Source organism: Molothrus aeneus, chromosome 4, assembly GCF_037042795.1.
Source record: "Molothrus aeneus isolate 106 chromosome 4, BPBGC_Maene_1.0, whole genome shotgun sequence".
NCBI lineage: Eukaryota > Metazoa > Chordata > Aves > Passeriformes > Icteridae > Molothrus > Molothrus aeneus.
In genome coordinates this window covers 72,297,593-72,319,766 of record NC_089649.1, presented here as the reverse complement: position 1 = coordinate 72,319,766, position 22,174 = coordinate 72,297,593, and the positions used below count along the sequence as shown (strand labels likewise).

Genomic DNA, 22,174 nt, shown 5'->3' with positions numbered 1-22,174 from the left:
ATATATATATATATATATATGTATATAAATATAAAGATATTTTACATGCCTGGGGGAGGGGTTAAAGTACAAAATCCCACCTTGGGAAGGAGGAAAATCCCACTGGGAATGGGCTGGGAGCCCAAATCCCCTCCATGACCCTGCCCAGAGAGGACAGGGGACACCCCCGGGTGGACAATCCCAAACAGTCCTGGATGGGGGATATGGAGGGGTCATGAGGCCAATTCCAGTTAAAGGGGGCTGGGAGAGGGTGGGAGACAGGGATTGGGGTCCCCAGGATAATGGAGGGTCTCAGTCTGGGAGGGAATCGATGGTGCCACGTCCTGGCATGGTCCCCACAGTGACAGGGGGTCTCAGCTGGGGTGGAAATCAGTGGTGGCATCTCCAGGAAGGTCTCAGTTGGACAGGAAGTCCATGGTGGCATCTCCAGGAAGGTCTCAGTTGGACAAGATGTCCATGGTGGCATCTCCAGGAAGGTCTCAGTTGGACAAGATGTCCATGGTGGAAGGTCCCAGAGGTCCTCATGATGTTGGCGGGGTCTCAGCTGGAGATGAAGTTGATGGTGGCATCTCCCAAGGCCCCTCAGTTGGACAGGAAGTCCATGGTGGCATCTCCAGGAAGGTCTCAGTTGGACAAGAAGTTAATGGTGGCAGGTCCTAGAAGTCCCCATGATGTTGGTGAAGTCTCAGTTGGAGATGAAGTTGATGGTGGCATTTCCCAAGGCCCCTCAGTTGGACAGGAAGTTGATGGTAGGAGCTCCTGGGGTGTCCTCACAATGACAGGGACTCTCAGTTGGACAGGATTCAGTGGTGGCAGATCCCAGGATGGCCTCAGTTGAAGATGAAGTCAGTGGTGGCATCTCCCAGTGGTCCCCACAGTGGTGGTCCCAATGTCAGTTGGACAGGAAGTCAATGGTGGCATCTCCCAGGGGTATCCCCACAATCAAAGGGTCCCTCAGGTGGAGATGAAGTCCCTGGTGGCACCTCCAGGAGGGTCTCAGATGGACAGGAAGTCAATGGTGGCAGATTCCAGGGGTGTCCCCACAATGCCAGGGCCCCTCAGTTGGACAGGAAGCTGATGGTGGCGGGTCCTGGGGGTGTCCTCATAATGACAGGGGGTCTCAGTTGGAGATTAATTCAATGGTGGAGTCTCCAGAAAGGTCTCAGTTGGACAGGAAGTCAATGCTGGCATGTCCTGGGTAGTCCCAGTTGAACAGGAAGTCAATGGTGGCACATCCCAGGGTCCTCTCAGTTGGACAGGAAGTTGATGGTGGCACATCACAGCGGCCCCTCAACTGGATGGGAAGTCAATGGTGGCACATCCTGGATAGTCTCAGTTGCACAGGAAGACAATGGTGGCACATCCCAGGGTCCCCTCAATTGGACAGGAAGTTGATGGTGGCACATGCTGGGTAGTCCCAGTTGGACTGGAAGTCGATGGTGGCACATCCCAGGGTCCCTCAGTGGGACAGGAAGTCGACGGTGGCACATCCCAGGGTCCCCTCAATTGGACACAAAGTCGATGGTGGCGCATCCCAGGGCCCCTCAGTTGGACAGGAAGTCAATGGTGGCACATCCCAGGGTCCCCTCAATTGGACACAAAGTCGATGGTGGCGCATCCCAGGGCCCCTCAGTTGGACAGGAAGTCAATGGTGGCACATCCCAGGGTCCCCTCAATTGGACACAAAGTCGATGGTGGCACATCCCAGGGCCCCTCAGTTGGACAGGAAGTCGATGGTGGCCCTCACACTGCGCGCCGTGCGCGTGTCCAGCGCTGTCACCTTGATCTCGGTGTCCCCGAACTGCATGCTGGTGCGGATCTCGCGCCGGCCCCGCGCCGCGCCCGCGTCCCCCGCGTCCCCCAGCTCCAGGCTGATGGTGCCGCACTTCCTGACGCCGGGGTCGGTGATGTACACCACGTCATCGCTCTCGCAGCAGTAGATGTTGATGATGGTCCGGCGCTGACCAGGCCGGGCCGGGCAGTAACTCCGCTGGACCACCTCTCCCAGCGCCACCGACTGGTCCACGGTGACGAACTTCTCGAAGATGTCGGTGCACCAGTTCTTGCCCTCCTTGACCAGCAGCTTCTCCCGCGGGTGCTTGCCCTCCACGAACTTGTTGAGGACGCCCACGCCGTAGGTGAGCGGGGAGCGGCGCACCCGCACCACGCCGGGGTCCAGGCCGAAGAGCACGGCCCCCTTGAGGATGGTCAGCCCCACGTCCTGCGGGACGATGACCCGGCAGCAGTGGCCGAAGGCGGCCTGCACCGCCCGCTGCAGCATGGCCGACTCGGCGAAGCCGCCCACCAGGAACAGGAATTTGATGCCGTGGACCTCGGGTTTCTTCAGGAGGGCGTCTGGAGCAGGGGATAAAAGGGGAGGTTTGGGGTTGGGATGGTGGGGAAGGGGTGGGGGTGATTGGGGGGGACAGGGATGAGGGGAGTCCAGGAATGGGGGAAGTTCCAGGGATGGAATGGGACCGAGGGACAGGGAGGGTTCCAGGGACAATGGGGGTTCCAGGGACAGGAGGAGTTTTGGGGATAAAAGGTTTCCAGGGACAGTGGGGGATTCCAGTGACCCAGAGGTGGGTTCCAGGAATGGGGGATCCCAGGGACAAGGTGGGTTCCAGGGATGGAGTGGGTTCCAGGGACAGGGGTGATCCCAGAGATAGGGAAGGAGCCAGGGATGAAGGGAGGGGGGTCCCAGGGACAGGAGCAGGGTCCCAGGGACAAAGGGGATCCCAGGGTGTAGGATTGTCCCAGGGATGGGGGGGATGTCTCAGGCATGGGATGGGTCCCAAGGATGGGGGACTCATAGGGACAGGGATGGTCCCAGGGACAGGAATGATTCCAGGGATGAAGGGGCTCCCAGGAATGGCATGGGAATGATCCCAGGAACGGGGGGTTCCCAATAACAGGGCAGGTCCCAGGGATGGGGAGTGACCCCAGGGACAGGGGGTGGCACAGGGACAGGGGTTCCCCAGGGATGGGCGTGTCCCCGGGCCCCACCGATGTGCTGGATGATGTGGGTGATGGTTGGCTGGAACAGCTCATTCATGGCCTCGGGGGACATCCGCAGCATCCCTTGGGACGACCACTTCACCAGGTTGACGCTGGGGACACACAGGGGACCCGGGGGTGACCAGGCACTCCCGCCTGGTCCTTCCCTGTCCTCTTCCCTCCCACCCTATCCCGCCTTTCCCCCTCTCTTGCCCTCTCCCTCCCCAGCGTCACTCCCACCGTGTCCCCAGGCTCCCGAGATGTCCCCAACCCGCGCCACCCCTCACTTGCTCTTGCGGAGCGCGGTCTCCACGTTGTGGCCGCGGTGTTTGCGGTAGAAGTCGATGAAGGAGAAGGGCAGGGAGATGTTGAGGGGGCTGGAGCGGCTCGGGGCGGCCGCGCGCTTCCGCGCCTCGAAGGCGATGGTCAGGTCCACCCAGGCCGCCGGACGCTTGGCCTTGAAGGTGGCGATGAAATCGTCCCCGAAGATGTGGCACAGAAGCTTCTCGAAGGCCAGGTCCACGCCCACGGCCCCATAGGGACCTCCTGAGGGACAGGGTGGGGGGTCAGGAGGTGGCCCCGTGGTTGCTGTGTCCCCATGGCAGCCGTGTCCCCCATCACTGCATTCTCCCACATCTCCATGTCCCTATGTCCCCTACATTCCCATGTCCCCGTGTCCCCATCACAACGTCCCTGTGGTCCCCATGTCTGCCGTCCCCATGTCCCTGTGTCTCCTATATCCCCCATCACCGTGTCCCCCATATCTTCCATGTCCCCATGTCCTCCATATCCCACATGTCCCCATGTCCCCCCAACACCATATCCCCACATCCCCCACATTCCCATGTCCCCATGTCCTTCATCCCCGTGTCCTTGTCTCCTCCATGTCCCCCATGTCCCCCGTCCCCATGTCCCCCATCCCCATGTCCCTGTGGTCCCCATGTCCACCATCCCCTGTACCTGTGGCACCCACATCCCCACGTCCCCCATCCCCAGGTCCCCGTGTCATCCTGATGTCCTCATGTCCCCCATCACCACGTCCCCATGTCCTTCATCCCCACATCCTTGACTCCCCCACGTCCCCCATGTCCCCCATCCCCATGTCCCCGTGTCACCGACATCTCCATGTCCCACTTCCCCATATCCCGAGGTCCCCACACATCCCCGTGGCACCCCTACCACCATGTCCCCACCAGCCCCATCCCGATATCCTTGTGGCATCGATGTCCCCATGTCCCCCACATACCCCTGTCCCCTCTACCCCAGCCCCTTGTCCCTCTGTCCCCCCTCACCCATCCTCCCCATCCTCCCTGCCCCACCTTGTCCCCCTAACCCACCCCTGTCCCTCCTTGTCCCCCCAGTCTGTGTCCCCTTCCCTCTGTCCCCAACCCGGGTCCCCCTGCACTTCCCCCTGTCGCCACCAGGTGGCGCCACAGCCCCACCCACGACCCTTTCCTGAGGTTTGGGATCCCAGCCCGGGTTTGGAGTCACAGCCCGGGTTTAGGGTCCCAGCCCAAGTTTGGGGTCCCAGCCCGAGTTTGGGGTCCCAACCCAGGTTTGGGGTCAGAGCCGGGGTTTGTGGTCCCGGGAGGATCCCGGAACGGGGTTAAAAAGTCTGAATAAGGATCCTCATCCCACCCGAGGCTTTGTAGAGCTCCTTCAGCGTCCCCTGCGGCTTCTCGATCTGGTGCACGGTCAGATCCACCGTCCCCCCGCCACAATCGGCCACGATGTACCTGTCACCTGCGGGGGGGGGGGGGGGGCGACAGCGACAGGGTGGCCGTCCTGAGTGACCCCTGCCACACCCACCCGCGGGGACACAGGGCTGCGTTTTACCGGGGAAAAGGAAACTTTGACCAAAATTATGGGAATCGGGGCGGGCGGAGAGACGGAAGGGATGGGATGGTGGCAGGGAGACCCCGCCCCTTCTGTGCGGTCAAGGGACAGACCCCAACCGTGTCACCCCCATGGCAGGAGCACCCTTGGGTGCTTGAGGGTGGCTCTGTCACGGAGGGGACATCGGGGGGACCCTAGGATCTGGGAATCTCCCCACCCGTGTCCCCCCGTCGTACCTGCCTGCATCTCCGACCAGAGCTCGCCCACTCCCGACTCCACCAGGAAGGTGCGGCTGTGCCGGGATCGCCGGAGCTGCTCCCGGGCTGGGGGACAGAGCCGGGGGTCGGCAGTGGGGTCAGGATCCCCCCCACTTCCATGGGATCCCCCCCCATATCCATGGGATCCCCCCCACTTCCATGGGATCCACCCCATTTCCATGGCATCCCCCCCATATCCATGGGATCCACCCCACTTCCATGGAATCCACCCCCATATCCATGGGATCCACCCCATATCCGTGGGATCCACCCCACTTCCATGGGATCCACCCCATATCCATGGCATCCCCCCCATATCCGTGGGATCCCCCCCATTTCCATGGGATCCCCCCCATTTCCATGGGATCCCCCCCATTCCCGCTGTGGGGTCATACTGGGAGCACTGGTGGCCGCTCCCCTCCAGCCAGAACCCCAGTGTGCCCCAGCTCCACCACGGACGGGTTGATCCAGCTTTCCCTGCTGCCATCCCAAAGGATCCCGGCAGATCCCGTGGGATCACCCCGTGCCCACCCTGGGCGATGCCACCTCCGGCCCCGACCGGGTGGGGTTTCCTCTGCTCCCCCCCCCTATCCCAGGGACATCAAAGGCACCCGGAAGGGCTGGGATGAGTTGGGAAAGGTGGGGTTGTCCTGGGATATTTTTGGCACGGGGATAATTCCTCATCCTTGGGATCAACTCGAGCCATCCCATAAATCCCCCATGGGAGCCCAAATCTCCATGTGGGATCACCACCAGCACATCCCAGTTCTGAGGCTTGGTCCCAGCTGGGCAAACTGGGGCTGTCCCAGCAAAGCCCAGGATCCCATCCATGGGGGGACAGTCCCTGGAGGTGGCCCAGGGACACGGGGTGGTGGCCAAGAGGGCCAGAGGGGGGACACAGCTTGGAGGCTTATGGGAAAGCAGGAAAAAATGCCCTGGATTTGGGGAGGGGGGAATGGGGGTCTCTGGGAATGGGGGGGGGGGGGGGGTCTGGAAATGGGGTTTCTGGGAATGAGGTCTCTGGGAATGGGGCTTCTAGGGACAGAGGGTCTCTGGGGATGGGGTCTCTGGGAATGGGGTCTCTGGTGATGGGAGGTCTCTAGGAATGAGGGGTCTCTGGGAATGGGGGTGTGAGGATGGGAAATCTCTGGGAATGGGAGGGTCTGTGGGAACGGGGCTCTCTGGGAATGGGATTTCTGGCAATGGGGGGGGGGCTCTCTGGGAATGGGATTTCTGGCGATGGGGGGGGGGATCTCTGGGGACAGGGGGTCTCTGGCAATGGGGGGAGGGGTCTCTGGGGATGGGGACTCTCTGGGAATGGGGTTTCCAGGGACTTCTCCAACCATGGCAGCTGATGGACCCTCCAGACCTGGCACGCAGGGCTGGATCCCAATCCCTGCTCCTCCAGCCCCGACCCTATCCCGACCCCATTCCCTGGCCCTATCCCGACCCCATTCCCTGCTCCTCCAGCCCCTGCCCTATCCCAACCCCATTCCCTGCTCCTCCAGCCCCTGCCCTATCCCATGATACCATTCCCTGCTCCTCCAGCCATATCCTGACCCCATTCCCTGCTCCTCCAGCCCTATCCCGACCCCATTCCCTGCTCCTCCAGCCCCTGCCCTATCCTGACCCCATTCCCTGCTCCTCCAGCCCCTGCCCTACCCCGACCCCATTCCCTGCTCCTCCAGCCCGTGCCCTATCCCGACCCCATTCCCTGCTCCTCCAGCCCTACCCCAACCCCATTCCCTGCTCCTCCAGCCCTATCCTGACCCCATTCCCTGCTCCTCCAGCCCCTGCCCTATCCCATGATACCATTCTCTGCTCCTCCAGCCCTATCCCAACCCCATTCCCTGCTCCTCCAGCCCTATCCTGACCCCATTCCCTGCTCCTCCAGCCCCTGCCCTATCCCAACCCCATTCCCTGCTCCTCCAGCCCTATCCTGACCCCATTCCCTGCTCCTCCAGCCCCAGCCCTATCCCGACCCCACTCCCTGTGCCGCTCACCCTGCCGGAAGCTGGAGTCGATGGGGTGTGGGGTCTCGGCGCCGTTGGCCGGGGGGCGGCAGCTCAGCTCGATCAGTTGGTGCAGCCGCAGCTTCCGGCAGTAAATGGAGGCGGCCTCGGGCTCCAGCGCGATCAGCAGCTGCTCCGGCGTCTCCGGGGACACCAGCCCGGCCTGCGGGGACACGTGGTGACAGGGAGGGGACAGGGAGGGTTCCCGGGTGTGTCCCCATCCCCTTGGTGCTCACACGGGTCTGGAATTGTGGGATGTGGGAGGACCCAATACTCGCCAATATCTGAACATTCACCCAAAAACTCAATGGACCAATCAACCGCCCAACCTGCGACCCAACAACTCAGCCATCGATCCGAGCATGGAGTTGACCACCCGACCACTCAACCTGCCATAAATCCACCCAACTTTCCAACTAACGACCCAACCAACAACCCAACCAACCACACAACCAACCGACAACCTCACCACCAAACCAACCATCCAACCACACAACCACCCAATAAACCAATGACCTCACCACGCAACTAACCATCTAACCAAGCACAAAACCAACGACCTCACCAGCAAACCAGTCACCAAACCAACCATCCAACAAACCAAGGACCTCACCACCAAACCAGCCATGCAACCAACCACACAACCAACCAATGACCTCACCACCCAACTAACCACCCAACCAACCAGCCAACCAATGACTTGACCACCAAACCAACCACCCAACCAATGAGTTGACCATCAAACCAACCAACCAACCAACCAACCAACCAACCAACCAACCAACCAACCAACCAACCAAAGAACCGATCATCAAACCAACCACCCAACCAACCACCCAGCCCCTGACCCAGCCACACAACCAACTGCCCGACCACTGACCTGACCACCTGACCATTGACCCACACCCAACCAATAACCTGACCACCCAACCAACCACCTGCTCAATCATCCAACTGCTCAACCAGTGACCCAGTCAACCAATGAACCAACCAACGCCCTGAAATGACCCAGTCAACCAGTGAACCAACCAATGTCCTGAACACCAAACCAAGCACTCAACCGACCAACCAACAGCTCAACCAATGGCCCAGCCACCAAACCAATCACCCAACCAATGGCCAAACTGCTCAAGCAGCCACCCAACCAACCTCCCAACCAATGACCCACCCATTCAACCAACCAACCAACTGCTCAACCAACACATCGACCAACCACTCAATCAGACAACTGCTCAACCGATGACCCGAGCACCAAACCAACCACCCAACCACCGAACCATTCAACCAGCCATCCAACCATCCACTTAACCACCTACCTGGCAAATTATCCACCCACTCACACAACAACTTCCAACTTCCAACCCAAACCAACAACTCTTGGCTGGTTTGGATTGGAAGGACCTTAAATCCCATCCCATTTCACCCCCGGTCATGGGCAGGGACACCTCCCACTGTCCCAAGTGGATCCAAATCTATCCAACCTGGCCTTGGACGCTTCCAGGGACCCAGGGGCAGCCACAGGAAATCTGGGAATTGCATCCCAGCCCCTCCCCACCCTCCTAGCCAGGAATTCCCTCCCAATATTCCACCTAACGCTATCCTCTGACAGTGGGAATTCAGAGGGAAGAAGGGGATACCCTGGGCACCCCAACCCCTGTGAGGGTCACCTCATGGTCACCCTCTGGAGTCCCCCCACCTTGTAGGCCGCTTCCCGCATGAACTGCTTGGCCGGCTGCTTCCAGATGGCCGGCACGGTGAGCACCCAGCGGATGGCGTCGCTCTCGGGCAGGGATGGGCACTGGTCCTTCAGCTCCTGCCAGGGGACAAGCAGGAGGTGACACCTGGGGGCTCCCGGTGACTCATGGAATGGTTTGGGTGGGGAGGGACCTTAAACCCCATCCAGTCCCACCCAGGGACACCTCCCACTATCCCAGGTCACTCCAAGCCCTAATGTCCAACCTTGGACACTTCCAGGGAGAGGGAAGCCACAGCCAATCTGGGAATTCCATTCCAGGGCCTCCCCACCCTCTCATGGAACGCTCAGAGAGGACAGAGAGGATTCCCTTTGGGAAGGAGGAGGAGGGATGGAGGTGGCCCCACCTGCACTGCGTGCTGCTTGAAGAAGCGCAGCGCGTGGGCGAACACCTCCAGCGCCGGCATCTTCTTCCCGTTGACAGCTTCCAGCTCGGTTTTCATGGTCAGATCCTGCCAGGAACAGCAAATGGATCACACCAGGGGCTGGGAGGTGGATCCATCACCAAGCCTTGGGAATTTGTTCATCCTTCTCTGCCCCAGCTGGAGCTCAGGCACCCAAAGCTTCGTGCAGCCACATCCACCCACCCTGGAGCAGCTCGGATGGGAGAACCTCAAAGTCACCCCCCGAAAATGGGCTAAAATGGGGTTTTTTCCCAACATTTCAACTCCCAGCCCAGCCCTGGGAAGGAGGATCCCCCTGGGAACACCGGGAACATCAGGATGGGAGCAGGGACTCACGCTGGTGCTGTGGATCTTCATCTTAAACTTCTCGAAGTAGAACCACTCGCGGGCCTCCACGGGGTCCAGGTCATGGTAGTAATCGCGGGCGGTGTAGCCGAAGCTGTGGAATGTCCCCTCCGGCGTCAGCAGGAGGCTGGTGGGGGTCTTCTGGTTGGCCACGCCCGGGTCCCCCCCTTCCCACTTCCTGCAAAGAGGAGCCGGAGCAGGTGAACTTCCAGGGAATGGGTCCTGCCAGGTTTAATTTGTTTCTGTGGGCGTGGTCTGAAGGAACTTAAAGGGGGACAAAGGAGGAGGGGTGGTCCCGCTCCATCCTCCAAGGAATTTCATGGAATTCCAGACTGGTTTGCATTGGGAGGGACCTTGAAGACCACTGAGTGCCACCTACTTCCATGGCAGGGACACCTCCCACTGTCCCAGGTGGATCCCAGCCCCAGGGTCCAACCTGGCCTTGGGCACTGCCAGGGATCCAGGGGCAGTCCCAGCAAATCTGGGAATTCCAGCCCAGGCAGGAATTCCTTGCCAAGATCCCAGCCCAATCTCCCCTTTCCCAGTGGGAGCCATTCCCTGGCTCCTGTCCCTGCAGGCCTTGTCCCCAGCCCCTCTCCAGCTCTCCTGGAGCCCCTTCAGGGACTCTGAGGATTCCCTGGAATTTTCTCTTCTCCAGGGGAACATTCCCAGCTCTCCCAGCCTGGCTCCAGAGCAGAGGGGCTCCATCCCTTGGAGTATCCTCACCCCACACCTTCCGCCCGCTGCTGCCAGGAACCATCTCCCACCAACCCAACCTCTGACCATTCTGGGGCCATCAAAGTCCTTTCCCAGCTCCGGGGCCCCTGGCGGGTGCTCACCTCATCATGTGGATGGCCTCGGGGTCGCTGGTGAAGCTGAAGGCGTAACCGCTGGAGGTGGTGCCGAAGTCGATGGCCACCACCACGGAGAAGGACGGCGCCTGCTGGGAACGCGCCTCGCTCCGCTGGAAGGCAAGGAACGGGATCGAGCGCTCAGTTGGGACTGGGGGATTCCAGAAAAGCCATAAAGACACCAGGAACAGCTTCCTTGGCCCAGGGTTTTCAGGATTTTTCCTGGATTTTCACCCAGTTTGGTTATTTCCTGATGGGTTCTTCTTCTTCTTATACATGTTCACTCATTGGGAAAAGCGTCTCCCACATTCCACGGGAGGCAAGGAAGGCAAGGAATGGGATCAAGCACTCAGTTGGGACTGGGGGATTCCAGAAAAGTGGTAAAGACCTCAGGAACTGGTTCATTTTTCCTGGATTTTCAGGATTTTTCCTGGATTTTCACCCAGATTGGTGATTCCCTGATGGATGATTCTTCTTCTTTTACATCTTTACTGATTGGGAAAAGCATCTCCCATATTCCACGGGAGGCAAGGAAGGCAAGGAATGAGATCAAGCACTCAATTTGGACTGGGGGATCCCAGAAAAGTGGTAAAGACCCCAGGAACTCATTCAATTTCCCAGGATTTTTCCTGGGATTTTCAGGATTTTTTCTGGGTTTTCACCAAGATTGGTGATTCCCTGATGGATGATTCTTCTTCTTATACATCTTCACTCATTGGGAAAAGCATCTCCCATATTTCATGGGGTGCCTGTGGTCGTTCCCAAAGGCAGTTCCCATGGGACACAGGGATTTGGGCAGCCCTGGAGAGGGATGGATGCCCATGGGAGCAGCCAGGGTGGTTGGGGGCTCCTGTTTTTATTGTGCTGAGCCTCCCTCACTTGGACCCTGAAATTGGAGCCAAGATTCCCAAAAACCTTCCCTGTGTCTGGTCTCACTCCAAGGAACCTTGTCCCAGGTGTCCCCATGGGTCACTAAACCCAAATTGCTCCCTGTATCCAGTGTCACGCCAAGGGACATTGTCCCAGGTGTCCCCCAAGGGTCACTGAACCCAAACCCTTCCCTGCTCCCCATCTTGGACTGGGTGACATCATCCCAGGTGTCCCCAAGTGTCACCTAACCAAAACCCTTCCCTGTGACCAATCTCACACCAAGGGACATTGTCCTAGGTGTCCCCAAGGATCATTCAGTCAGAACCCTTCCCTGTGACCAATCTCATGCCAAGGACATCATCCCAGGTGTCCCCAAGGATCATTCAGTCAAAACCCTTCCCTGTGACCAATGTCATGCCAAGGGACATGTGTCCCCAAGGGTCACCCAGCTGAAAACCTTCCCCGTGCCCAATCTCACCTTGTCCCAGGTGTCCCCAAGCGTCACCCAACCAAAATCCTTTCCTGTGACCAATCTCACTCCAAGGGACATTGTCCCAGGTGTCCCCAAGGGTCACTGAACCCAAACCCTTTCCTGTTTCCCATCTGGGATGAGGTGACATCATCCCAGGTGTCCCCAAGTGCCACCCAACCAAAACCCTTCCCTGCTCCCCATCTTGGACTAAGTGACATCATCCCAGGTGTCCCCAAGGGTCACCCAACCAAAACCCTTCCCTGTGACCAATCTCACGCCAAAGGACATCGTCCCAAGGGTCACTGAGCTCCAACCTTTCCCTGCTCCCCATCTTGGACTAGGTGACATCATCCTAGGTGTCCCCAAGGGTCACCCAGCTGAAAATCCCCCTGGCCCAGGTAGTTGGGATGTTCCCACTGCTGCTCCCTCACTTTTCCTGTCCCCACTCCGTGTCCCCTCCTTCCAGGGCTGTCCCTGTGCTGAAGAAGCTGTAAGGATGTGACAAGGCCCTGTCCCCATGTCACCACGGGAAGCTGAAAGCCTCGTTAACTCGAAATGTCCCTAGATTTGATAAGTGAGGACACGAGCTGGCCGAGAAAAATGCCGGGATCAGCAGGGAAGAGGCGGCCGGTGCAGGAATGTGCAGGGACAAAGAAGTCCAGGGAGGAACCGGCTCTGGAACGCGGCCTCCCACACCCGGCGGCCCCGGAGGAGGGCAGGAGTTTTGTGGGGTTAAATTTTTCCTGGTGGGTCATTCCAGAGCTGGAAAACCCCTCCATGCTGAAAATTCCATGGATAGAGGTCCTGGGGACAGACTGACCCATCCTGTGGGACTGGGGGGGATGGAGGCTGGACTGGGAGGGGAGGGGGAGCAGGAACTGGGGAAGGACCAGAGGGGGAAAGGACAGGGGGACAGACCCCAATGGGCTTACGGCGACCCCAAAACTGCCTTACTGGGAACCCCATAATGGTCTTACTGGGACCCCAAAACTGCCTTACTGGGAACCCCATAATGGTCTTACTGGGACCCCAAAACTGCCTTACTGGGAACCCCATAATGGTCTTACTGGGACCCCAAAACTGCCTTACTGGGAACCCCATAATGGTCTTACTGGGACCCCAAAACTGCCTTACTGGGAACCCCGTAATGGTTTTATTGGGAACCCCACTGTGGCCTTACTGGGACCCCAAATCTGCCTTACTGGGAGCCCCACAATGGCCTTACTGGTCCCACAAAAGCCTTACTGCAACTTCATACCAACCTTACTGGGAACCCCATAATGGCCTGGCTGGGACCACACACTGGCCTTACTGGGAACCCTATAGTGGCCTTACTGGGACCCCAAAACTGCCTTACTGGGAACCCCATAGAGGCCTTACTGGGACCACGCACTGGTCTTACTGGGAACCCCATAATGGCCTTACAGGGACCCCAAAACTGCCTTACTGGGAACAACACACTGGCCATAATGGGAACCCCATAATGGCCATACTGGGACCCCAAATCTGCCTTACTGGGACCCTGCAATGACCTTACTGGGAACCCCATAATGGCCTTACTGGGACCCCAAATCTGCCTTACTGGGAACCCCATAATGGCCTTATGGGACCCCAAAACTGCCTTACTGGGACACTGCAATGACCTTACTGGGAACGCCATAATGGTCTTATTGGGGACCCCATAATGGCCATACTGGGACCCCGCATCAGCCTTACTGGGAGCCCACACTGGCCATACTGGGACCCCGCATCAGCCTTACTGGGAGCCCACACTGGCCATACTGGGACCCCGCATCAGCCTTACTGGGAGCCCACACTGGCCATACTGAGACCCCGCATCAGCCTTACTGGGAGCCCACACTGGCCATACTGAGACCCCGCATCAGCCTTACTGGGAGCCCACACTGGCCATACTGGGACCCCGCATCAGCCTTACTGGGAGCCCACACTGGCCATACTGAGACCCCGCATCAGCCTTACTGGGAGCCCACACTGGCCATACTGGTGCCGCACTCACCGGTGACTGGGAGGGCGTCAGCGGGGCGATGCTGCAGCTGTCGTGGGGTGTCCCCGGGGAGCCGGGCGGGGACGGCGTCGGGCACCGCTCACCGTTGGCACCTGGGGACACAGACGGGAGAGTCTGGGGGACCCCAAAGACCCTTCCCCAAGGAGAGACCACCCGGGACATCCCCATGGAGATGGATCCAGGTGGGAAGGGATCCCAGCCCTTCCCAAGGAGAGACCACTCAGGACGTCCCAATGGAGATGGATGCAGGTGGGAAGGGATCCCAGCCCTTCCCAAGGAGAGACTACTCAGGACATCCCAATGGAGATGGATACAGGTGATAAGGGATTCCCACCCTTCCCAAAGACCATTCCTCAAGGACACCTGGGACATCCTGATGGAGACAGATACGAGTGGGAAGGGATCCCAGGCCTTCCCAAATCCTTCCCTCAAGGAGAGACCACCCAGGACATCCCAGCAGAGACAGATCCAGGTGGGAAGAGATCCCAGCCCTTCCCAAGGAGAGACCACCCAGGACATCTGATGAAGACAGATCCAGGTGGGAAGGGATCCCAGCCCTTCCCAAAGACCCTTCCACAAGGAGAGACCACCTGGGACATCCTGATGGAGGCAGATCCAGGTGGGAAGGGATCCCAGCCCTTCCCAAATCCTTCTCCAAGGAGAGACCACCCAGGACATCCCGATGGAGATGGATCCACTTGGGAAGGGATCCCAGGCCTTCCCAAAGACCCTTCCCCAGGGAGAGACCACCCAAGACATCCTGATGGAGACCTGGAGTGGATGTGGGGGTGCAGGGGACAGAGTCACTGTGGGGTCTCCAGATGTGGAGTTCACAAAATCATGGAATTGTGGGATGGTTGAAATTGGGAAGGTCCATAAATCCCACCCAGTGCCACCCCCATCTATGGGCAGGGACACCTTCCATTATCCCAGGCGGATCCAACACGGGCTTGGACAATTCCAGGGATGTGTGCAAGGGGACACTTCCAGGGGAAGCTGCTCCAGGCCAGCAGCTGGAAGGTTTGGATTCAGTAGGAATGGGGGAAAACTTGGAAAGAAAGAAAGGAACTGTCTGTGTTTCAAATCCATGGAGAACCAGCGAGGGAGGGCGGGTCCAGCTCAGACCCTCGGCCACACTCCAGAACACCCTGGTTTCCTGGACACCCTGGAAGCTCCGTGGGCCCGTGCTAATCCCAAAATCTGGGGGTGGGGACCATGGGTAAAGCAAATTTTCCCTCCTCCTCTTCCTCCTCCTGAAGCCACCACCCGTCCCTCTCCCTTCCAGCAGCAGAATTCCAGCCCTGGGGACCCCCGATGATCCCAAAACCGGGATGGGCTGAGCCCCAGAGTCCCCGCCCCACACCGGGGACACGGGGCTGTCCCGCCCGCGCTGCCCCGGGCACCTGGCTCCAATTAGCAGCCGGCATTAATTAATCACCGCCCACGACAGAGCCGCTGGAGCGGCCCCAGCTGGAAGGGGCTGGGGGAGCTGACGGAGCGGCTTTCCCAAGGGATTGGGATGGGGTAAAGTGCGGGGAATGGGGTGTGGGGTCCGGGCGGTGACACTGGTGAGGTGAAGGGACTGCTGGCCCTAAAACCTGCGCTGTGGGATTGCCGATCCTGCCGGGATCCTGCCGGGATCGGGGCCGTGGGAGCGGGGATGAGCAGCGCCCACCCCCAGCCAAGCTCTGGAGAGATTTGGGAACAGAGGAGGCTCCGTGGTTGGAGAGATTTGGGAACAGCAGAGGCTCCGTGGTTGGAGAGATTTGGGAACAGCAGAGGCTCCGTGGTTGGAGAGATTTGGGAACAGCAGAGGTTCCGTGGTTGGAGAGATTTGGGAACAGCAGAGGATCCTCCGGGAAGAACAGAACTCCTTCTCACCTTCACTCGTGTCTGGACAAACCCACCCTGGCTCCCAGTGCCACCAGTTTGCCCTGGGACAGCCACTGGGACCCCCTTGGGAAGCTCAGGAGCCCCAAGGAATGCTCTGAGATCCCCCAAGAGCAGCCGCCGCGGGATTGGGATTGGGATTGGGATTGGTTTGATCCTGACTTTATGTCTAGGGAAGACAAGATGTCCCCAACATCACAGAGTTGGGGACAGCGATTGCCGTGTCCCCTCCCCGGAGCTGTGCTGGTGACACGTCTGCTGTCCCCTACACCCGCTCCCTAAGTGCCTTTCCCTGTATCCGTGTCTGTCCCATAAATATTTGATCCCAGACAAATGGGAACGGTCCCTGCGCCGCCTCTGCGTGTGACAGAGCCGGGGGGGACGGTGACACCCCGGGGGCTCTGGAGAGCCTCGGACACGAAACCTCATTCCTGAGGAGAAGGGTCGGGGAGGGGGGGAAAATTCCTGCCATGGCCTCTGCATTCCTGGATTTGGGATGGAGGGATCAGGTTTGGGATGGCAGGAGCAGGTTTGGGATGGCAGGAGCAGGTTTGGGATGGTGGGATTGGGTTTGGGATGGCAGGATGAGGTTTGGGATGGTGGGATCAGGTTTGGGATGGCAGGACCAAGTTTGGGATGGAGGGATGAGGTTTGGGATGCTGGGAACAGGTTTGGGATGGCAGGAACAGGTTTGGGATGGCAGGAACAGGTTTGGGATGGTGGGATTTGGTTTGGGATGGTGGAACGAGGTTTGAGATGGAAGGAGCAGGTTTGGGATGGCAGGACTGGGTTTGGGATGGAGGGCTCAGGTTTGGGATGGCAGGATGGGGTTTGGAATGGCAGGATTGGGTTTGGGATGGTGGGAGCAGGTTTGGGATGGCGGGACCAAGTTTGGGATGGAGGGATGAGCTTTGGGATGGCAAGATCGGGTCTGGGGTGGCGGGAGCAGGTTTGGGATGGCGGGCTCAGGTTTAGGATGGCAGGATTGGATTTGGGATGGCGAGATCAGGTTTGGGATGGAGGGCTTAGACTTTGGATGGTGGGATCAGGTTTGGGATGGTGGGATCAGGTTTGGGATGGTGGGATCGGGTTTGGGATGGTGGGATCAGGTTTGGGATGGTGGGATCGGGTTCGGGATGGCGAGATCAGGTTTGGGATGGTGGGATCAGGTTTGGGATGGTGGGATCAGGTTTGGGATGGTGGGATCGGGTTCAGGATGGTGGGATCAGGTTTGGGATGGTGGGATCGGGTTTGGGATGGTGGGATCGGGTTTGGGATGGTGGGATCGGGTTTGGGATGGTGGGATCGGGTTCGGGATGGCGAGATCAGGTTTGGGATGGTGGGATCAGGTTTGGGATGGTGGGATCAGGTTTGGGATGGTGGGATCGGGTTCAGGATGGTGGGATCAGGTTTGGGATGGTGGGATCGGGTTTCCTCCCACAGCTGGTTCTGGTTCCCCCAGCGTGGGAGCCGTGGAGGGGACAGAGGGGGGACAGCCAGGGGCACGGACACGGAGTGATTGTCTGGTGGGGTCAGGGGACACCTCAGCCAGTGCCACCCCCTGGGGACATCCTTACCCATCCGCAGGCTCTGCATCCCAGGCTCCAGGAGCATCGCCATGGCCTCGCTGCCCGCCTGGAAAAGGAAGGGACAAAATCCATCCCCGTGTCCCCTCGGTGGCGTGGGGTGGCCTCAGTGTCCCCTCAGTGTCCCCTCAGTGTCCCCCAAAAGCCACACCAGGCACGAGGCTGGGATCTGTAGGGTTGGCAGGAGGGGACCCCAAACCTCAGCTCACAATGGGGTGTGGCTGTCCCAGTTTGGGGCACACGCGATTGTCACCATCCAGGGTGTCCCCAGCTGTCACAGCCACTGTGGGGACAGGGACCTGAGTTCCTGTCACCGAGCAGGTCAGACAGATGTGCAGGATACAGATGTGCAGGGTGGAAATCGCTGTTCCTGAACATTTTTATCCTCAACCAAACCCCCTTTTTTGGGGGAGGGCTCGTTTAGGAAAAATCCCAATTTATTTTCTGTTGGAATCACGGTGTCCAAAGGGATCCTGGGCTCTTCCCAGGGATTGCAACCCAGCCTGGACCAGCTCCAAATCCCCTTCCAGGGATAACACCCCAGCTCCTGGCTGCCTTCCCGAGGCCACAGCCTCCCACCAGCCCCGAGCCCCCCGTCCCGCACCGGCCGCTCTCATCCCACAAATCCAGAGCTTCAGGACAGGGCTGAGCTCATCGGGAGAGGCCTCACCACCGGCCAAACCCACCCACGAGCTGCCGGCCCCACAGCCTCCCCTCTTCCCAAAAAACCCCCACAGCCTCCCCTTCTTCCCAAAAAATACCCACGGCCTCCCCTTTTCCCAAAAAATCCCCATGGCCCCACAACCTCCCCTCTTCCCAAAAAATACCCACAGCCGCCCCTCTTCCCAAAAATCACCAATGTCCCCGTGGCCTCCCCTCTTCCCAAAAAATTCCCACAGCCTCCCCTCTTCCCAAAAATCACCAATGTTCCCATGGCCTCCCCTCTTCCCAAAAATCACCAGTGCCCCAACGGCCTCCCCTCTTCCCAAAAAATCCCCACGGCCCGACAGCCTCCCCTCTTCCCAAAAATCACCAATGCCCCAACGGCCTCCCCTCTTCCCAAAAAATCCCCACAGCCTCCCCTCTTCCCAAGAAGTCCCCTCGGGTGGGGAGGCTTTTGCTGGAATGGGGATCCAGCCCAGGCCACCCCGGAGCTGTGGGCAGGGAAGGCCATGCTGGTGGCCCTGGGGTGTCACACGGGGGTGTCCTGGGGGTGGTCCAGGGGGTTTTCTGTCAAAATCCACCAAAATGGGGCTTTTCCACCAAAATGGGGCTTTTCCACCAAAATGGGGCTTTCCAGGAGGTTTTCCTGCAGGAAATCACCCCCCATCTCTGGGATTTGTGCCCTTTCCCAGCTTCCTGGGGCTCAGGTTGTGGGTTTGGATGAGCAAGGATGTCCCCAATGTCCCCAACCCCGCGGCCTGAGCTCCCCGAGAGGGACACGCCAGCCCTTGGTGGCTCCGTGGCTTTGTCCCCTGTCCCTCCATGGCCACGGGGGGTCCAGGGGGTCACTGTGGGGTCTGTGCTGACCCTCAGGCTCTATATGGCCAAAATCCTCCTTGTCCAGGGTGGCAGCAGCCCCCTTTGTCCCCAAGGTGCCATTCCCAAAATCCTCCTTGTCCAGGGTGGCAGGGGGTGGCAGCAGCCCCCTTTGTCCCCAAGGTGCCATTCCCAAAATCCTCCTTGTCCAGGGTGGCAGGGGGTGGCAGCAGCCCCCTTTGTCCCCAAGGTGCCATTCCCAAAATCCTCCTTGTCCAGGGTGGCAGGGGGTGGCAGCAGCCCCCTTTGTCCCCAAGGTGCCATTCCCAAAATCCTCCTTGTCCAGGGTGGCAGGGGGTGGCAGCAGCCCCCTTTGTCCCCAAAGTGCCATTCCCCTCCCAGGCCAGGAGGGTGGGTGGCCCCAAGCCCCCGGGTGTCCCCCAGCGACCGCGCTGTTGTCACCCAGGGGACGCGGGACAAAGGCCCCGACCCCGGGGGTCCCTCCCGGGGCAGATCCCGGTGCCTCCCGGGCTCCCTCCGGCCGCAGCAGCGATTTTGAGGATTTTCCACCATTTCCGCCTCTGCGGGGGCTCACGGAAACGGGGAAAGGAAACAAAGTTTGGGACGGGATCAGGGTGGAGCAGCCAGGAGCGGCACCGCGGCCGAGAGCGGCGTGGGGACACCGGCTTGGCTGGGCATGGTGACCCCACAAACTCGGGGTGACCCCATAAAATCGGGGTGATCCCATAAACTCGGGGTGTCCCCAAAACTCGGGGTGACCCCAAAACTTGGTGTGTCCCACAAACTGGGGATGACCCCACAAACTCAGGGTGACCCCATAAACTCGGGGTGTCCCCACAACTGGGGTGTCCCCATAAACTCGGGATGACCCCACAACTCGGGATGACCCCACAAACTCGGGGTTACCCCACAAACTCGGGGTGACCCCGAGGGACACCTGGGAGGCTCAGGGCAGCTGTGGGGCTCCAATCCAGATGTGCTGGGACAGAAGGAGCTGTTTGTCCCCACATCCCCGCAGTGCCAGGGCCGAGCATGGCTGTGGGGCTGGGGACACCCCAAACCCTCCCGAGGAGCTGTTGGGGTGCCCTGGAGCCCTTCCCTGTCCCCTCGGCCATGGCTGGGACACGGGAGCCACCCAGGGGTGTCCCCTGCACGGTGCTGGCACTTTGTGGTGCTGTCCCTGTGGTGTCCCCGATGGTCCCAGCGGTGTCCCCAATGGTCCCTGCGGTGTCCCCAGTGGTCACAGCGGTGTCCCCCCGGACAGGACACACGGGGACAGTGTCCGAGCGTCCATCCCCGCTCCCCCCCGTGCCCACGCCCCCCCATTCCCACTGGGAAGAGGCCGCGGTGTCCTGGCACCCCACGGTGTCCCCAAACCGGGCAGCGACCCCAGGGCCGGTGCCACCTTCACCTCGGCCAGGGGACAGGGCTGTCCCCCATGTCCCCACGCCGGTTTCCGCCACCCCCGCTGGCCACTCACCGCTGTGGGGGGGGACACAGGTTGGGGACCCCCCCTCCTTGTCACCCGGGCCGTGTCCCCCGGGCTGGTGGCTCTGTCCCCGCGGCTCTGTCCCCGTCCTGCCCGCGGCTCTGTCCCCGCGGCTCTGTCCCCGCCGGGGCCCCGCGCAGCCCCCCGCGCTCCGGCTTCCTCCCACTCCCTGTCCCGGCCCAGGCAGCGCCTCAAATTGCAATTCCAGCTGCAGATGTGGGAGCGGGAGCGGCGGGAGGAGGAGGAGGAGGAGGAGGAGGCAGGGCCAGCTCCAGTCCCGCCGGCAGCGGAACCTCCGCTCCCCGCCCGGCCACGGCCACCGAGGGGGGACAAGGATCCCAAAGAGGACGCGCCACCCCCAGAGCCCCCCGGTGTCCCCCTGAATTTTGTAAATCGCTCTGCCGGGTTTGTCACCGCGCGCGTGTCCCAGGTGACATCGGCTCTGTCCCCACATCCAGCCCCATCCCGGCTCCAGAGCTCGGGGTTATCCCGGGATTCTCCTCCCCGCGGTCGTTCCCGTTCCCAAAGGGGGATCCTGGATCCGGGAAGCAGAGCCGGGAGGTCCCAGGAGTGGGATCTGATCCGGGGATCCCAGATTTGGGATCAGAGCTGGGAGATCCCAAGGGTGGGAGCAGAGCCGGGGTATCCCAGATTTGGGATCCAAATTTGGGATCAGAGCTGGGAGATCCCAAGGGTGGGAGCAGAGCCGGGGTATCCCAGATTTGGGATCCAGATTTGGGATCAGAACAGGGAGACCCCAAGGGAAGGAGGCACACAAAGGGTCTGTCCTGTCATTCCCAAAAATCTCCACAATGGGAAGAATCCACCCGTGGGAGCCTCAGAAGCACAGGCAGAACATTGGGATTGTTCCCATAACTGAGATATTTGGGATCACCGAGTTGAGGTAGTTGGGAATGCTGGGATAATTGGTATGGTTGAGATAATTGGGATCATTTGGAGCATTGGGGTCACTGAGATTGTTGGGATCGCTGAGATAATTTGGATTGTTTAAATTATTAGGATTGCTGAGATAATTGGGGTCGCTGGGATCACTGACAACACTGGGATCGGTGAGACCGTTTGGGACGTTGGGAAAATTGGGATAATTTGGATCACTGAGATTGTTGGGATCATTTGGGGTCACTGAGATCATTGGGGATTTGGGATCATTGAGGGCTGGGAACTTTCTGTTTGTTGGGATCACCGGGACCGCCAGGATCACTGGGATCATTGGGGGTTTGGGATCATTGGGGGTTTGGGATCATTGAGGGTTGGGATAATTTTGTTTGTTGGGATCACCGGGACCATTGGGGGTTTGGGATCATTGAGGGCTGGGATCATTTTGTTTGTCAGGATGGCCAGGATCATTGGGATCGCTGGGGATTTGGGATCATTGAGGGCTGGGATCACTTTGTTTGTTGGGATCATTGTGATCAAGCCCCTGGGATCATTGGGATCATTGGGAGTTTGGGATCATTGAGACCTGGGATCATTTTGTTTGTTGGGATGACTGGGACCATTGGGATCATTGGGATCAAGCCCCTGGGACCATTGGGGATTTGGGATCATTGAGGGCTGGGATCATTTTGTTTGTTGGGATCATTGTGATCAAGCTCCTGGGATCATTGGGATCATTGGGAGTTTGGGATCATTGAGACCTGGGATAATTTTGTTTGTTGGGATCACCGGGACCATTGGGATCATTGAGATCGAGCCCCTGGGACCATTGGGATCATTGGGATCAAGCCCTTGGGATCACTGGGATCAAGGTCAGGAAGGCCCTGGCCGGGAATGTGGTGGCCTGGAGCAGGACGTGCCAGCTGTGACCACGAGGGTGACACCGGTGGGGGACACTGGGGAGGGGACAAAGTGTCACCTCCAGAGCC

General features: G+C 59.6%; 1 protein-coding gene across 1 annotated transcript; it reads right to left on the bottom strand.

Annotated features, from left to right (window-relative positions):
- Position 1: 1 nt before the first annotated feature.
- On the bottom strand, positions 2 to 20,347 carry HSPA12B (heat shock protein family A (Hsp70) member 12B). Its single transcript, XM_066548845.1, has 13 exons — positions 20,280 to 20,347; positions 17,291 to 17,348; positions 13,815 to 13,915; positions 10,444 to 10,568; positions 9,596 to 9,782; positions 9,203 to 9,307; positions 8,799 to 8,915; positions 7,094 to 7,265; positions 5,070 to 5,156; positions 4,636 to 4,740; positions 3,285 to 3,543; positions 3,007 to 3,110; positions 2 to 2,355 (listed from the first exon to the last, which is right to left on the bottom strand). Exons 2-13 carry the CDS (start codon positions 17,331 to 17,333, stop codon positions 1,715 to 1,717), a joined length of 2,046 nt encoding a protein of 681 aa, XP_066404942.1. The 5' UTR covers positions 17,334 to 17,348; positions 20,280 to 20,347; the 3' UTR covers positions 2 to 1,714.
- Between the last annotated feature and the right edge of the window lie 1,827 nt (positions 20,348 to 22,174).

Excerpts from the sequence above, each read along its gene's own strand:
- HSPA12B (XM_066548845.1), bottom strand. The coding sequence starts at position 17,333 with ATGGCGATGCTCCTGGAGCCTGGGATGCAGAGCCTGCGGATGG. Across the intron at positions 9,783-10,443 it reads GAGGCCATCCACATGATGAG|GAAGTGGGAAGGGGGGGACC; the intron begins GTGAGCACCCGC and ends TCCTCTTTGCAG. Across the intron at positions 4,741-5,069 it reads CTGGTCGGAGATGCAGGCAG|GTGACAGGTACATCGTGGCC; the intron begins GTACGACGGGGG and ends CCCCCCCCGCAG.